General features: G+C 47.8%; 1 protein-coding gene and 2 pseudogenes across 1 annotated transcript; all 3 read left to right on the top strand.

Annotated features, from left to right (window-relative positions):
- The first annotated feature begins 6,695 nt into the window (after window positions 1-6,695).
- LOC124683449 (BTB/POZ and MATH domain-containing protein 2-like) lies at window positions 6,696-8,071 on the top strand. The gene is made up of 2 exons (XM_047217958.1): window positions 6,696-6,769; window positions 6,927-8,071. Coding segments are annotated over exons 1-2 (1,053 nt in total). The 5' UTR covers window positions 6,696-6,768; the 3' UTR covers window positions 7,979-8,071.
- Window positions 8,072-10,698: 2,627 nt separating this feature from the next.
- LOC124683440 lies at window positions 10,699-12,302 on the top strand (annotated as a pseudogene).
- Window positions 12,303-16,292: 3,990 nt separating this feature from the next.
- Window positions 16,293-17,323, top strand: LOC124652706 (annotated as a pseudogene).
- Window positions 17,324-18,708: the final 1,385 nt, after the last annotated feature.

Here is an 18,708-nt window from a genome sequence, read left to right as displayed (position 1 = left end):
GGCTGCTCCTCGGCTCCATGGAGCCCAACATTGCCAACCAGCTTATTGGTTGTCAAACTGCCGCTGCGGTCTGGACCGGCGTCCACAATCTGTATGGCGCTTAGAGCCGCGCCAACGTGCGCTACATCCGTCGTCAGCTCGTGACGACGAGGAAGGAAGATCTCTCCGCTTCAGTATACATGCAGAAGATGAAGGGCTATGCAGATGCAATGGCCGCCACCGGTGCTCCCATCACCGACGATGAACTCATTGACTATATTGTCATTGGCCTGGGCTCTGCGTACAACCCCGTCACCGCTCCGCACTCGCGTGGCTCTACCGCGTCGGTCCCCTATGCCACCTTCTACGCCGACATCCTCTCCTTCGAGTCCCTTCAAGCGCAGCAGGCGCAAAACGAGCGGTGGTCGTCGTCGGTGAACGCGGCGGTGCGCCCTAACCCTACTTTTCCTAGTGGTGGATTCTCTCGCCCCAATGGTGGTGACGGCCAGCAGGGGCAGCCTCGTCATGGAGGCAACACCGGCGGCTACGGCCGCAATGATGGCAGCGGCTCCAGCCGCAATGATGGCGGCGGCTACGGCCGCAATGGCGGCAATGGTGGTGGCTGGAACAACGGTCGCAATGGCGGCCAGCAGCGTCGATGGAGGCCTCGTTGCCAGATTTGTGGCAATTGGGGACACGTCGCCAAGGACTGTCGCAACCTCTTCGACGCCAACTTTCAGCCACCGCAGCAAAAGAGTGGCAATGCTGCAACAACAAACTACAACAACAATCCCTGGATCATGGACTCCGGGACGACTGATCACCTCACCAACGAGCTTGCCCGTCTTCAGTCATACGAGCACTACGGTGGCAAGGACTAGGTGCAAGTAGAAAATGGTGCAGGTCTGTCAATTTCGCACATTGGTCAATCACTTTTAGCTGGTTCATCTCTTCACCTTAAAAATATACTTCATGTGCCTGATGCCCGTCTTAGCCTTCTCTCTGTTTATCGTCTCGTTTGTGATAATCATATGTTTGTTGAGTTTCATCGTGATTTTTTCTGTGTCAAGGACATAACCACGAGGAGGGTCCTGCTTCTCGGTAGGAGTGAAGGTGGCCTCTACCCCATCCCGTTCAGAAAGGAGTCGTCTCGTCATGTGTCAGCTGGTGCAACTTCTCGACAGTGGCACCAACGTCTTGGTCATCCATCCAATAATGTAGTTCAAAACATTGTTAGTGTCGATGAGCTTTCGTGTTCTTCGTCAAACAATAATTATTTAGTATGTGATGCTTGTCAACGTGCTAAAAGTCATCAGTTACCCTACTCATTGTCCTCTCGTGTTTCTACTGTGCCTCTTGAATTAATCCATACTGATGTTTGGGGTCTAGCCAGCGTTTCTTCTGGGGGGTACAAATACTATGTCAGCTTTGTCGATGACTACTCTCGGTTCACTTGGATTTATCTTCTTAAACATAAGTCTGATGTTGAACAAATATTCTATGCTTTTCAGACTCATGTGGAGCGTCTCCTAAATGCTAAGATTAAAGCGGTTCAGTCTGATTGGGGTGGTGAATACCATCGTCTTCACCGATACTTTGAGCGCACAGGGGTTGTTCACCGTGTCTCGTGTCCTCACACTTCCCAACAAAATGGGGTTGCCGAGCGCAAACACCAGCACCTAGTTCAAACAGGTCTAGCACTCCTTGCTCATTCACAACTTCCTCTTCGCTATTGGGACGAAGCCCTGCTCACAGCCTGTTATCTTATTAATCGTATGCCTACCCCTGTCATCAACAAAGAAACACCACTATATCGCCTAATGCATGTTCAACCCAACTATTCCTTTCTTTGCATCTTCGGGTGTGCTTGTTGGCCTAGTCTTCGCAAATACAACTCTCATAAACTAGAATTCCGTTCTAAGATGTGTGTGTTTCTGGGGTATAGTTCCATACATAAGGGGTACAAGTGCTTAGATCGAACCACCGAAAGAATTTACATCTCCCGTGACGTGGTGTTTGATGAGTCTGTATTTTCGTCTGCCACTCCCAGTGTGTCGGTTGATGTGTCCACTCTTGAACAAGCCATTCGTTTTCCATCTGATGAATCAGTTACTAGTGAACCAGTGCGGAATTATGCTCTGTCTTATTTGTCTATTGACCCATCTGTTCCAAGTGTTGTTGTCTCTCCACAGGTGTCCGACGGATCATCTCTTGAGTCCGCCGATGGTGCGGCGATCGACGCCAGCGCTCCCGTGCACGCTGTGATCGACGTGCATGGCGCTTCAATGCATGCGCCCGAGTCGAGCCACGCCAGCGAGCCAAGCCGCCATCCTGCATCGTCCGCGCCTGCTTCGGGGCAGCCCACGTCACCTTCTGCTGCTTCTCCAGCAGCCGCGACGTCTTCGGCTTATCCCACGGTAAATCAACATGCAATGATAACACGCCATCATGATCAGACTCGACGTGAGAAAACATACACAGATGGTACCGTGCGGTATGATCCGCGTCACCGAGCGTTCTTTGCGGCTCCTACATCTCATCGCGATGCTCTCCATGAGCCTGCATGGCAATCGGCGATGTCTGCTGAGTTTTATGCACTTCAACAGAATGGCACTTGGATTCTTGTCCCGCGGCCACCTGGTGTCAATGTTGTGGGCAGCAAGTGGATCTTTAAAACGAAGCATCGTCCCGATGGATCCATTGATAAGCATAAAGCGCGGTTGGTTGCGCGTGGTTTTACACGATGACATGGGATTGATTATGGAGATACCTTCACCACGGTAGTGAAGTCTGCCACAGTTCGCATTATATTGTCTCTCGCAGTTTCTCGTGGATGGAGTCTTCGGCAGGTGGACGTCAGTAATGCGTTTTTGCATGGTTTTTTTTGGCTGAGGATGTCTATATGCAGCATCGCCTGGTTTCGAGGACACCCGGTATCCCTCTCATGTTTGCAAGCTTCAGCGTTCTATCTAAGGTCTGAAACAGTCGCCGCGTGCGTGGTATGCTCGCCTGAGTCAGCTTCTTTATCGACTTGGTTTCTCTTCCTCTAAGGCGGATACATCCTTGTTCATCTACTCGCGTGCTGGAGTGCAGATTTTTATGTTGGTCTATGTCGATGACATTGTCATTGCTGGCTCTACTCCAGAGGTTGTTGATGTTCTGGTTCGAGCTCTCTCCAGTAATTTTCCTATCAAGGACTTGGGTCAGTTGGAATATTTCCTTGGATTGGAGGCCACTTACAATTCAGGGGGGCTAACATTGACTCAACGGAAGTATGCACTTGATCTTCTTCATCGAGTCAACATGGAGAATTGTAACCCGGCCACCACTCCACTTTCAGTATCTGAGACTTTGGCGAGAGACACTGGTACTCCACTCAGTTCAGATGATGCTCATCGGTATCGCAGTGTGGTTAGTGGACTGCAGTATTTGACACATACTAGGCCGGATATCTCGTTCGCTGTCAACAAAGTTTGCCAGTTCTTGTCACAACCTACGGATGTTCATTGGGAATCTGTCAAGCGAATTCTACGCTATGTCAAAGGGACACGCGTTTCCATAGGTCCGCGTCTACTGTCATCAGTATTTTTACAGACGCTGATTGGGCTGGATGTGTTGATGATAGGCGGTCCATCAGTGGGTTTGCAGTATTTGTTGACCCAAATCTTGTTTCTTGGAGTGCAAAGAAGCAACTTACTGTCTCGAGATCTAGTACCGAGCCAGAGTATAAAGCATTGGCTAATGGAGCTGCTGAAGCTATTTGGGTAGATTCTCTACTCAAGGAATTTGGCGTTGTTCGGCAGCGTCCTCCCATATTGTGGTGTGATAATCTAGGGGCGACATACCTGACGGCTCCAGTCTTTCATGCTCGGATGAAACACATAGAGATTGATTTTCACTTTGTGCGAGAACGAGTAGCTGCTGGTGACTTGGATGTCAGGTTCATATCCACTCATGACCAATTGGCTGATGTGTTTACTAAGCCAGCCACTAGACAGATGTTAGATAGATTCAGGTTCAATCTTAACCTTTGTTTATAGCGGTTTAGATTGAGGGGAGTGTTAGAATTGTAATTAGCATCTAACTCTGTCTATCTTGTAGCACACGCCTATACGTGTTGTATACGGTCGTGTATGTTGTATTGGTCATATAAATATATGTGGAACGGGCTGGGATGTTCACCCAAGCACCGAAACCCTAAACCTAGTTTTTGTCTGACGTTCGTGTTCATATATTCCCTTACATATGGACTTCAGTACAGTTTTAAAACGGTATTTGAGACGAACAGTTGAAATACAAAAAGTATTTTCTTTCTGACTTATCTACCACATCTTGCATCTCTGAACTCCGATGATGGCAATGAGTGAAGGACTTTCTTTGGCAAATAGAATGAGCTGCAACAATATTGTAGCTGAATATCATTCCGTTGAAGTAATTCAAGCATGCACTGGAGAACAATCTTGGTGGGATGAATCAGCAGCGGTTTAAGAAATATTATTCAATTCTTTTTTTTTGAGGCAAAAGCTTTGCCTCATCTATTAATAAGAAAGTGCATAGTTTTTAGGAGAAAACCATGCGAAAACCATACAAAGACACCACGGGGCCAAAGTCACACTCGCCACGCCACAAGAACAAACCCACTCGAACACACTGCTGATACAAGCGGACAACGACACACTCGCCAAGACTAGCTTGGCATCCAACCAAACTGGAGCGAAGACGCCGTGCCTACTATGGGAGGAGCAGACACGAGACACTCCAACATAGCTGAAGAAGACGAACCTCTCAGAGAACTGCGCCAAAACGACCTCGTCGCCCTCGCGACACAAAGTCGATGTCCTCAACTGTCAAGATGACGAACATTCGGAGCCGCCGCTTCGACATACCGCTGCTCCGTCGCGCCCTGCACGTCCACCAAGACCACCACCTTCCGGGGCCGCCGCCCCGACGTACCACCGCTCGCTCTCGAGCTGCGACGCCGCACGATTCGTCCCCCGCAACCCAAGCTGCACATGGCAAACGGCCGCAGACCACGGTCATCACACCAACTCATCCGGGGCCGCCGCCCCGACATAACGTCCGACTGTTCCCACCAGGACGCATCCGACCGAGCCGACTGCCCTACCGCCCACACGGCCAGGGTCGCCACCCAAGCTGTGGCAAGCCACATCCCTGCACCATTGAGATGTTGCCGCACCGCCTTCCGGGGCCGCCGCCCCGGCTCACAGCCACCTACCCGAGGCCGCCGCCTCGGCATCCTCCAACGCAGACGGCAAGGCAACGCAGCCCGACGAACAAGCCACCCTCGCCGAGTGAAGGTCATGCGCTCCAAAGGCGACGCCTCCAAGAAGGGAAGCGACGAGATCGCCGCCGTCGCCCGCTCTGGCTGAGGCAAGAGCTTGGGTTTTCACCCGGAGAGCACGAAGCCTTGAAGCTAGGAGAGGTAGGAGCTCCACAACGATGCCTTCAAGAAGGGGAACGACGCCTCGGGGCGTCGCCATCGACGGCACCGACCTAGTCGGGCAGAGCTTTCACCCGGAGCAAGCCCCCTCCCGTTGAGGCCTCCTACACCGGCAGGACAGCCATAGGCCAGCCCGCAAACCATTGCCGTCGACCACCTCGCCCACCAACACTCCGCCGCTGCCCGAGACAGCCGCCCCGGCACCCCACCAGAACCCTTCCGCAGCAGCCAGCAGCACCTCGCCCGCGATGAACTGCCGCAGCAGCAGCACGAGACCCAGACCGCGCCCTCCCCAGCACCACCGCGCCACACAGGGCCACACAGCGCCCGCCCGGACCACCCGAGCAGCAGCGCGCCTCCAGGGCCGCCCCCCGTTGGCAACAGCAACAGCCACCGCGCCCACCCTCCGTCGCACCACCTCCTGGCTCCCCGCACAACCAACCAAGGCCCAGATCGGGCCCGGGTCGGCCCGCCCGCCGCCACCTGCTACCGCGCCACGGCCACGCCGCCGCGGCCCGCAGTGCCCAGCCGCACCACCCGCCGCCGCAGCCGACGGGGTCCCAGGGCCGCCGCCCTGGCCTCCTTCCTCCCAGCCGGCGACGCCCCACACGGGCCGGCCACCCCGACGAAGATCTCGGACCCACCTCACCTCCTTTGAATATGAGGCCCGCCGGGCCGACGGCAGGGGCGGGGGGGGGGGGGCGTAGGTCGGCTGCTGGCGGCGCGGCGAGGGTGGGCTCCCGGCGTCGCGTGGGGTGCGACGCGAGGAGCAGTCGTCGGCGATACAGGTGCGTCCCTCTTGAAATACATTCAATTCGGCAGCAAAAATCTAGCTCAGTTAAGAAATACCAACAAATCAACGGTTAAGAAATTCAAGCATCTGGTGACAATGTCGAAGAGGACAAAGAGTTGTTGATTCCGTTGAAGTAATTCAAGCATACATTCAGTTCACCAGCAACAATCTAGCTCAGTTAAGAAATACTAACAGGGCAGAAGAATTCCAACACAAATTGTGTTCACCGTAGCCAGGTGAGATTGAACTAAAAGATCAATTTAAAGTTTTAAATCAAACATCCTTGAATTTGTAGTTCAGGTTCTTCTGGGCTGAATGCGGAATGAAACTGGCCCAGTTAATTGATACAGCTTCGACACTGTAAAAAAGGGATACGGCTTCGGCCACTCGGCGGCCGCAACAACAGCAAGACAGAACCCTAGAGCAGAGCAGGCGTCTAGCGGACAGCAAATCCGCGGAGGAGCGGACGGCGGTTTCTCAGTACCGATCACCACCACCATCAGGCATCGCCGCCATCTTCGGCCGCTAGCAAGCCAGTGAGTGCCCTCTTATGCTTCCTCGGTTCGTTAATCTGAACAGTTCGTCAGCTGAGGGGTTTCTTGCCTTCCAAAAAAAAATCTGAAGAAATTATTTTCTTTTGTCAATTCGGTGATAATAATTTCTGTTGAATTTACTACTTAACAATTTGTTCAGTGAGCAAGGATGCTAAGAAGACCGGACCGGAGGTGCAGACCAGGATCACGAAAGTGGGTTCCTCTTTTCAGTTCAGAATAGACTACGAGCAAACCAAGCAGCTTCCCATTGGCGAGGCTGTCCACTCAGACGTCTTCTCCGTCGGGGGACACAACTGGAGGATTGAGTGCTACCCGCGCGGGGTATTTTTGAAACACAAGGGTGAGTATCTTTCTATATACCTCAAGCACATGAGCAGAACCAGAAGAGTAAAGGCTATCTTCGAGGCCTTCATGATGGACAAGGATGGCGAACCATGTAAAGAAGCCACAAGAAGGACACGCGTTCGTGAATTCTCAATCAACAACCATAATGACATCAATGATGATAATGTCGACTGGGGATGGAGTCAGTTTGTCAAGGGAACTACACTGGAGAATGACTACATAACAGAGGGACATATTACCATTATGTGTGGCATCGTGGTAATACATGACAGCCCTATTCTGGTGCCGCCTTCAGACATCGGGATCCATCTCGGTAGCTTGCTAGACCACACGGATGGGACAGACGTGTCATTCACCATCGACGGCGAGACATTCCGTGCTCACCGTGCAGTGCTTGCTGCCCGCTCACCAGTATTCAGAGCGGAGCTCTTCGGCTCCATGGTTGAGTCTACGATGACATCTATCTCAGTGCACGAAATCACGCCCGCAACATTCAAAGTTATGCTTCGGTTCATATACACTGATGCGATGCCTGGAGAGGATGAGCTTGGGGACTCTTCGAGTGAGATACTTCAGGATTTGCTTGCTGTGGCCGATCGATATGCACTAGACAGGCTGAAGCTTATGTGTGCCCAAAAGTTATGGGATAAGGTGTCGGCCGATACAGTTGCAACTACCTTAGCTTGTGCCGAAACATATAACTGTCCTGAGTTAAAGAGCAAGTGCATTGACTTCTTGGCGGTGCAGGAAAATTTCCACGAGGCAGTGTTCACTGAGGGTTATGCATTGTTGGTTCTGAAATTCCCATCAATTACTGCTGAGCTCAGAAAGAGGGTTAGGACATAATACAATGTGATCCATCTGTAGGTGTATAGTTCAGGTGGTGAGTGACAACTACTATCTTTTCAAACGTATGACAACCCAGATACAAAGTTAGTGATGTGCCCAATTACAACACATTCGTGTTTTTGTTCTCTTGGACATGTCCTGAAGCTTGTGATCTTTACTTTGTATATCCTGATGTATAACTATCTAGCTATCTGTGGTCTTAGCTCCATTAGCTGTATATAAATGCAAGCATGTTGGAGCTCAGAACATCTTAGTTATGTTGATGTGCCAAAATTCGAGAGTACACTGTCTGCATACTTCATTGTGAAGTTTCCTTGCCTGGATGTTCCTTAAGCAATGCTTCATGCGTCTTCTGTAATTCGCGTCGAACACCCATTTGTGCATTTTATTTATTAGGTGCAAGAACTGTGTGATAAACATCCCAATAATGCATTTGACATTTCCTCTGAATCTTAGGTTCTTGTTGATGCAAGAAAACAGATAAAGGTACAACCTATGTGCATTGATCCTGTTCGTAATGTTTGGACAGTTAGAATCTTTATTGTTAATTTCTTTGGACTATTAATCGAAAAAATAAGTACTTTTCTTTTCATATGCAACATATTTGGACAGTTAGAATCTTTATTGTTGGTTTGGCATATACTCCAATTTATGTGAAATTTGCCTCAATTTACTGCATCCTGAATGTACCCGAGTATTAGATTTGGACTTTGCTGTAAAAAAATGTTTGTATACGACATACGTGTTCTGTTCGTAATCCATTGATCCTGGAATAACTGAGGTTGTTCCATTACTCATGTAACTAAAATCACCTATGAGCATTTGCACTGACCAGATGGCTATAACGTGTGGTGTCTTTTGTTATTTCTGTAGGAACAAGCTTCGGGAATCAAGGAATGCCATATCATCTGCTGACATCACCGACGAAGTCCAGCTTGGTGTCCCGTTGGCTGGAGAGGCATTCAACTTCAGGCAATGCCAGAACAACGTGATGGTTGCCGGTCTCACTGGCAATGTTTCAGCAGTCAAGCAATTCATCCGCGAGCACGTGAAGGCTTAGATTCACCCCATCCTTGCAAAATAGTGTGTTTCTCTCTGCAAAATCGTTATACTAGTTGCGCCTGGTTTTACCTGACAACAGAAGGAAAACGGTTATCATGATTGATGTGCTGACTCTCTAGAGGCTTAGACGATTTGGCAATGCTAGCTCCTGCCTGACGTTGAGTCTGAACATGATCAGCTACAATACTACGGTCATCTTCTGGATGCGTTAGTCATTCTATCTTTGATATCCTGTTCGTTTTGCTGTTTCAGAGGAATTACTCCAATCTTTGTATTGGTTATTCTATCTTTGATATCCTGTTCGTTTTGCTGTTGTTGCGTTCCAGCTGATCAATTAGCTAGGTGCGGCCGTGAGGCTGAACCTTCGTGTTCGTATATATTCCCTTTCATAGGACGTTAGTACATGAGGGAAACTCAAAAGGCGAGATTTAAAAAATATCTCTAGAGCAGAAGAATTCCAACACAAATCGTTCTCACCGTAGCCAAGGTGAGATTTTTTAAAAAGAGACCAATTCAAAGTTGTAAATCAAACATCCTTGAATTTCTATTTTTTTTTAACACATGAAGGGCCGAAGGGGTCTACGACCCTAGTGGAGCATATTCATTAAAGCACATGTGGCAGGTACAAATTACAGTGAGGTCCCTTTTCATCACTTGCCCTAATGAACCAAATATTTGAAGATGAGCCCTCACACTTTACAGAAAGCACCATGAAAGAAAAAGTGAAAAAGCAATCAAGCCCTTTAGTGCCTCTGCCACCCAACACTGGCGAGCTCGAGGCATCTCCGCCGAGCCCAGACAACAGGATGCTCGAAAGCTCTACTCTAGCGCAAAGATCCGCCTGCTGGCAAGCGGTGGAAGTTCGGGACGCACCACTTGGCCCTCCATCGGCGTCGAGCACCAGCAGAAGAACCAGAGAGCCTCCTGACCGGAGGTTGAAGAAGGGTCACCTTTTTTTACCACATATCATGGCGACGAACTTGTTCGCCATGTGATTCGCTCGAGGAAGAACATCAGCTCCAAGATGCCCCTCCATGGAAATAGCAACAACAGCTTCGTCATGCAGCCTCTCTTCTAGCCCACCACCACGGTGGCTTGGAGGAGAGAGGAACAGGGCAAGACCGCCCAAATTCAGGGAGTGACCAGCAAGCTGTATTGTCGGGATCGCTGCAGCACCGTCGCCGCCCGCCTCCGTCTCTGGAGCACTGCGAGTAGCAGCAGCGCCATAGCTTGCAGATGCCAGCTCAAACTCCTCTTCCTCCACACCCCAGATGGCATACCGCCAAGATCCACAAGAGTACAGTTAAAACACAGAAGAAATCTAACCCTAGACCTAACCTATCTACTCCGACGCATCTCCACAACCTACTCCGGCTGGCTATTCCGGCAAAGTGGTCTTGGATCGGCCCGGTCAAAGGAAGGAGGGGACCAGGTACTTGAATTTGTAGGGGAGCCCATTCAGCTTCTTCTGGGCTGAATGCGGAATAAAACTGGACCAGTTAATTGATACGGCTTCAACACGGAAAAAAGGGGATACAGCTTCGGCCAGTCGGCTTCGAGACAGATCCCCATCTAAAAAAAAAAGACAGAACCCTAGAGCTAGCGTGGCGACGGCAGGCCGGTGACTGAGGAGCGGGCGGCAAACTCGCGGAGGAGCGGGCGGCAAACTCGCGGAGGAGCGGGCGGCGGTGTCTCAACCGGTCGCCGCCACCAGTCCACTAGCAGGCCAACCGCCGCCAACTTCGGCCACTAGCAAGCCAGTGAGTGCCCGGTTGTGCTTCTTCGGTTCGTTAAATCTGAACAAATCGTCAGTGAGGGGGTCCTTCCATTCCGAAGAAAAACTGAAGGAATTTATTTTTTATTTCAAATTGGTTGTAAATTTGTTGCTGAAATTTATTTAACAATTGGTTTAGTGAGCAAGGAAGCTAAGAAGACCGGGCCGGAGGCGCAGACCAGGACCACCATGCTGGGTTCTGCCGTTGTTCAGTTTAGAGTAGACTTCGAGCAAACCAAGAAGCTTCCCATCAGCAAGGCCGTCCACTCCGACGTCCTCTCCGTCGGGGGGCACAACTGGAGGATTGAGTGCTACCTGCGTGGGTCAAATAAGGCAGACAAGGGCGAGTATCTTTCCATCTTCGTCAGGCACATGAGCAAAACTAGAAGAATCAAGGCCATCTTTGAGGCTGCCCTGATGGACAAGGATGGCAATCCATGTGAGATAGCCACAAAAAGGTCATGTATCCATGAATTTACAATGAACAACCATGATGACAACAATGGTTATGATGTCGATTGGGGATGGAGTAAGTTTATCAAGGTAACTACCCTAGAGACTGACTACGTAATAGAGGGACACATCACATTTTTGTGCGGCATCGTGGTCATACATGAAAGCCCTATTCCCGTGCCGCCTTCGGACATCGGGATCCATCTTGGCCGCTTGCTAGATCACATGGATGGGACGGATGTGTCATTCACCATCGACGGTGAGACATTTCGCGCTCACCGTGCAGTGCTTGCTGCCCGCTCTCCGGTCTTCAGAGCCGAGCTCTTCGGTTCCATGCGGAGGCTACGATGACATCCATCACGCTGCACGAAATCACGGCTACAACATTCAAAGTTATGCTTCGGTTCATATACATGGATGTGTTGCCCGAAGAAGAGCTTGGGGACTCTTCCACTGAGATGCTAAAGGATCTACTTGCTGCGGCCGATCAATATGCACTAGACAGGTTGAAGCTCATGTGTGCCCAAAAGTTGTGGGATAAGGTGTCAACAGATACAGTTGCTACTACCTTAGCTTGCGCAGAAACATACAACTGTCCCGAGTTGAAGAGCAAGTGCATTGACTTCTTGGCAGTGGATGAAAATTTCAAAAAGGCAGCGTTCACTGATGGTTATGCATTGCTGATTCTGAAATTCCCATCAATTACTGCTGAGCTGAGAAAGAGGTTTATGGCATAATACAATGTGATACATCTACATTGTAGAGTCCAGGTGGTGAGTGACATCTGCTATCTCTTCAAACGTAAGACAACCCAGATGCAAAGTTAGTATTGTGTCCTGTCCTGGAGCTTCTAAGATATATAATTTTTCTATGCTGATGCATAACTATCTAGCTGTCTGTAGTCTTAGCTCCATAAGTACTATATATATGTCTTATATGCAAGCATGTTGGAGGCTTGGAGATCAGAATATCTTAGTTATGTTGATATGCCAAAATTCTAGGGTACTTCGTCTGCATACTTCAGTGTGAATTCTACTTGCCTGGATGTCCCTTAAGCAACACTTTCTTTAATTCGCTTACTACACCCATTTGTGCATTTTTTTATTAGGTGAAAGAACAGCGTGATATCCATCCTAACAGTGGGATTAGATAGTTTCTCTGAATCTTAGGTTCTTGTTGATGCAAGAAAACTGACAACTTTGCAACTTACTCAAAGGATTTCATCACAAATCAGCTGAAAAGTGGATTTCAAAGAAAAGTGCTGCAAATGATCAAATATCCCATTTTCTAACATATAATAGAAAAAACAAAGCCATGGCAAGATCTCCATAAATCTGTTGTCCATGGATATGCAATTACTTGGGATGGCATATGTAGAAAATTATGTGATTATGGGTTTGCATCCATTTACCATCATGAATGTATCCTATTATTGTAGTTGTTGATATTTTTTTCTCTATATATATTTGGTCAGGCTTCGTGACCTTTCACTAAATTTATACGCCGTGTATTTTGGGTAGGAGGGTGTATCTCTTATCGCAGGTACTTGTATGATATTTTGATGAAGGCAACTGTAGTGAAGCAAAGGGTTACTGTTCTTTGAACAGACAAAGTTACAGCTCACTTAAAGGTGTTCATCAAGTAGCAGCTCGAAAAAGTATTATTTTTCATATCATATACAGCATATTTTGGATAGTTAAAAGCTTTGACTGTATTGTTGGATTGACATATACTCCAATTTATGTGAATTTTGCCTCAATGTACTGGATCTTGAACGCATGCTAGCTTTGTTATTTCTTTATAAACAAGCCTCGGGAATCAAGGAATGGCATATCATCTGCTGAAATTACTGATGAACTCCAGCTTGGTGTCCCAGGAGAGGCATTCAACTTCAGTCGGTACCAGAACAATGTGAGTATGTGACACAGCGGTGGCAATTCATGCACGTGTACATGAAGGCTCGTCCTTGCAAAATAATGCATATGCCTGCAAAATCGCTTTCAGAGTTACACCTGGTTTTCAGTGGAATCACTCCAATCTTTGCATTGTTGTGTTCCCGCTGATTACCACTTAGCTAGCTGTGGCTTCGGTGAATGGTAACATGGTGAGGCTAAACGTTCGTGTTAGTAAATTCCGTTTCGTAGGACATTAGGGTATGTACAATGGTAGAGAAGTCACCAGGGCGGAGGGTCAAAATACTTTTTTTTACTAGCAATTAGCTAGTGTAGGCAACCAGTGCATCAGGGTCTACAAGTATTGGTGCATCAGGTCCCAAATTCAAGCTCGATGTCTAAGTTGTGCATCATGGTAATTTTTCTCCAGCTCCCCCCTGGAAGTCATGTCTTCCCTTAGCTCTTCACGTCATCTAGAGAAGACAATAGCTATAACGCGTACAATGCATTATCTCTTATTATCACCTCTTACACTTAATGAGAATTAATTAATTTTGGTAGAAAAACATGTTGCCAGTTTCACTAGGCAGGCTGAAGCTTATGTGTGCACAAGAGTTGTTGGATAAGGTGTCGATAGATACAGTTTCTACTACCTTATGTTGCGCCGAAACATACAAATGTCCTTAGTTGAAGAGCAAGTGCATTGACTTCTTGGCAGTGGAGGAAAATTTCAAGGAGGCAGTGTTCACTAATGGATATGCATTGTTGGTTCTGAAATTCTCATCAATTACTGCTGAACTTAGAAAGAGGGTTAGGACATAATACAATGTGATCCATCTACATGTGTATAGTTCAGGTGGTGAGCAACATCTGCTTTTCAAACTTAAGACTACCCGGATGCAAAGTTAGTGATGTGCTGAATTAGCAGCCCATTTGTGTGTTTTTTTTTTCTCTTGGACATGTCCTGCCCTGAAGCTTCTAAGATCTTCACTTTTTTCTATGCTGATGTATAATTATCTAGCTATATGTAGTCTTAGCTCCATAAGTATTAAGTACTATATAAATGCAAGCATGTTGGAGCTCCAAAATTCTAGGGTACATCGGCTGCTTAGTTTGAACTCTTCTTGCCCGGATGTTCTTTAAGCAACACTTCACAGCTTCTTCTGTAATTCGCGTAGAACACCCATTTGTGCATTTTTCTTATTAGGTGCAAGAACTGTGTGATAGCCATCCTAACAATGCATTTGAAAGTTTATCTGAATCTTCTGTTTTTGTTTATGCAAGAAAACAGACAAAGTTACAACTTACTAAAAGGATTTCAACACGAAGGAGCCGTATGAAGAGCTCCATAAATCTGCTGTCCATTTATATGCATTTACTTGGGATGTCATCTATAATAAGTTATGTGATTTATGGGTTTGCGTCCATTTACTGTCATGAATGTTTTGTATTATTGTAGTTCATATTCTTTTTAGAACACAGTACAACGCAGACGCTCACAAACACGCACGTACAAACACCCCTATGAACGCACGCACGCACACCCTACCCCTATGAGCACCTCCGAGGGACTGAGCCAGCATATCTTGAGGTTGACGAAGTCACCACTGGCGCCTCGCTGTTGACGGGCACGTCACCTACCACTGGGTGGGCTGGTTCCACCACAAGGGACCTAACCACCAGAGCCAAGCTCTGTTTGCTGTAGTTCATATTTTATTCTATGTATTTTGTCAAACTCCTGACGAAAGAAGAAAACCAGTTATCATGATTGACGTGCTGACTCTATAGAGGCATAACAATTGGCATTGCTATCTTCTGACTGAAGTTGATTCTGAATATGACCAGCTAGAACATAAAGGTCCTGTTCTGAATGTGTTGGTTTGAGATGCATATTTGGCAATTTTCTGAGGAATCACCCCTGTCTCTGCACTGGCTATTCTATCTGTGATATCCTCTTTTTTAGGGAATCTTTGATATTCTCTGCGTTTTGCCTTTATGGTGAAGAGTTGAAGGCTGAACGTTTGTGTATATTCTGTTACGTAGGACGTTTAGTACAGGTTTCAAACTGTATTTGAGACAATTAGTTGATGGACTAAACGCTTACTCGGGTAAATACATTCAGTTGACCAGAAAATCTAACCCAGGTAGTAAATAACAGGGCAGAAGAATTCCAAAACAAATCGTGCACACCGTTGCCAGGTTAGATCGAAAACCCAGGCACGGACTGACGTTCAGTCTGAACTCGATCAGCTATAAAACTAAGGTCCTGTTCTGGATGCGCTGATATCACATGAATAATTTCTATCTATGATATCCTGTTCGTTTACTCTTGTTGCGTCGTTGATCTGTTAGCAAGGTCTGGCGTCACATGGTGAGGCTGAACGTGCGTGTTCGTACATGCTGGTACATATGGACTTTGGTACAGGTTTCAGACGGACAAAAAGTTGATGGACCAAAAGTTTACTCAGGTAAATATATTCAACTCACAAGCAAAAATTGACTCAGTTAAGAAATAACAGAGGCAGAAGAATTCCAAAACAAATCGTGCTCACCGTAGCCAGGTGAGAATGAAAAAAAACATCAAATAAAGTTCTAAATTAAAAATCCTTGAATTTTTTGTGGAGCCCGTTCAGCTTGTTCTGGGCTGAGTGCGGATCAAAACTGGTGGCCCAGTTAAATGACACAGTTTCGACAGTAGAGAAAGGGATACTCCTTCTGCCACTCGGCGGCCGCATCGTTGATTGATAAAGTTGCTGGCGACGGCCGGCTGCCGGCTGCGCATAGCAGGCGAAGAGTACGAGGGGCCGGCAAACTCGCGGAGGAGAGGGCGGCGGTGTCTCAGCACTGATCGCCACCACCAGTCCACTAGCAGGCCAATCATCGCCACCGGCCACCGGCCACCTTCGGCCGCTAGCAAGCCAGTGAGTGTCCTCTTGTCTTCCTCGGTTCGTTAATCTGAAGAATTCATCACCTGAGGCCTGAGGGGATCCTTGCCTTTGAAAAATATCTGAATACATTCGTTTTTTATTGTCAAATTGGCGGCGAAGTTTTCTGTTGAATTTACTTAACAATTTGTTCAGTGAGCAAGAAAGATAAGAAGACCGGGCCGGAGACGCATTCGAGGACCACGATGTTGGGTTCTTCTGTTCAGTTCAGAATAGACTACGAGCAAACCAAGCAGCTTCCCATCGGCAAGGCCATCCTCTCCGACGTCTTCTCCGTCCGGGGACACAACTGGAGGATTGAGTGCTACCCTCGTGGGGCACATAAGGAACACAAGGGCGAACATCTATCCATATTCCTCAAGCACATGGGCAGAACCACAAGAGTAAAGGCAATTATCGAGGCCTTCTTGATGGACAAGGATGGAGAACCATGTACCAAGGCTACAAGTAGGGCACGTGTTCATGAATTCCCAATCGACGGCGAAAGCAATGATGATGAGATGTCGATTGGGGATGGAGTCAGTTTGTCAAGGGAACTGCGCTGGAGAATGACTACCTAAGAGAGGGACACATTACATTTGTGTGTGGCATCATGGTCATACATGACAACCCTATTCTGGTGCCGCCTTCGGACCTCGGGATCCATCTCGGTAGCTTGCTAGATCACATGGATGGCATGGACGTGTCATTCGACATTGATGGCGAGACATTCCGTGCCCACCGTGCAGTGCTTGCTGCCCGCTCACCGGTCTTCAGAGCAGAACTCTTTGGCTCCATGGCCGAGGCTAGGATGACATCCATCACACTCCACGAAATCACGCCTGCAACATTCAAAGTTATGCTTCGGTTCATGTACACCGATGCGTTGCCAGGAGAAGACGAGCTTGGGGACTCTTCCACCGAGATACTTCAGGATTTGCTCGTTGCGGCTGATCGATATGCATTAGACAGGCTGAAGCTCATGTGTGCCCAAAAGTTATGGGATAAGGTGTCGGCAGATACAGTTGCAACTACCTTAGCTTGTGCTGAAAAGCACAATTGTCAGGAGTTGAAGAGCAAGTGCATTGACTTCTTGGCAGTGGAGGAAAATTTCAAAGAGGCCGATGGTTAGGCATTGCTTGTTCTGAAATTCCCAACAATTACTGCTGAGCTCAGAAAGAGGGTTAGGACACAATACAATGAGATTCATCTGCATGTGTTCGTAAGTATGGCTTAGCTTAGAAAGAGGGTTAGGACATGGTACAATGAAATTCCCAACAACATGTGATACACCCAGTAGAGTTCCAGTGTTCAAGCATGGCTCTACTGTGGTGTTCGTAAGTGACGCTTGATATCTTTTCCAACCTATGAAAACCCAGATGCAAAGCTACTGATTTACCCAAGTATTTAATTTCAAATATCTATTGGACATGTCCTCTGGAAGCTTTTGAGATATCTACTTTTTTCTGTTCTGATGTATGACTACTTAGCTGTCTGTAATCTTAGCTCCAGAGTACTATTTGAAACCAAGCATGTCAGGAGCTCAGATCATCTTAGTTCTTATGCTTTTATGCCAAAATTCTGGAGCATATCGTTTGCATACTTCAGTGTAAACTCTCCTTGTCCAGATGAAACATTAAGCAATAATTCGTGCATCCTCTGTAATTCACATTGAACACCCAGATGTTTCGCAGGTAGTCTGTCAAGGAAGCTAACCGTGGGCGCATATACATTGCAAATATGAAATACGGAGTATGTCGATGGGAGTTAATTAACTTCGGTAAAAAGTTCAAACTTGTTTTTTTTTCAAGCATTTTTCTTCAGTATGAAGATTACATATAACATGGCATTACCATACGGGACATCTTAAAGTTCAATGTCTGGCAGAAACATAACATAGTACAAATAATACGCATGACTTACAGAAGCTCATATATGCCTTCCATAATCATGACTTTGGTTGAAAGCACAACGTGCTACAACTACACATAGCTTACTCTAGAGCCATGGTTGCTCCAGAGATCATGCAGATTGATTTGCGTTCTCCTGCTGCTGTCCCTCAAGGTCTTTCTTGCACAAGGTATCGCCGGATGTCTCTGAAACAACAGAGCAAGGCCTTCTCCTAACGAAGTTTATGAAAGGAACTTTATGTGCCATGAGTTCTGATAGCTTCCCATCAGCAAAGATGTTTATTCCAAGTTTGTATGGCAGATCAGCATTGTTAGTATGGTGTACAAGCAGCACAGTATCCTTGAAGTAGCTGAACCGAGTAGCCATCTCATTATAGTCTCGCTCCTGGTTGAAAGCCTTGCACCAGCGCTCGTACAAGGCCCAGAGGGCTTCATCTGACTCGAGGTCCTTGTCTTCTGCCACAAAGGTCACCTTACCTGGTGCGGGACCATGGATGCTGGTTGGTGGCGCGGCGGTCGTGGATCCACTGCCGCGGCTCCGTGCGGCGATGGGGGAGCGGCCGGGGCGGACGGACAGGCGGCTCCGGGAGGGACTACGCAGGGACGGATCTGAGGCGGCCGCACCGCCTGGGCATGAGCGAGCGACCACCGCGGCGCAGCGAGATGCCGCCGACGCAGCTGAGCGGGCAGCGCGAGATGCCTCAAGGCAGGC

Source organism: Lolium rigidum, chromosome 1, assembly GCF_022539505.1.
Source record: "Lolium rigidum isolate FL_2022 chromosome 1, APGP_CSIRO_Lrig_0.1, whole genome shotgun sequence".
Taxonomy (NCBI): Eukaryota; Viridiplantae; Streptophyta; class Magnoliopsida; order Poales; family Poaceae; genus Lolium; species Lolium rigidum.
This window is presented reverse-complemented; position numbering and strand designations above follow the sequence as displayed.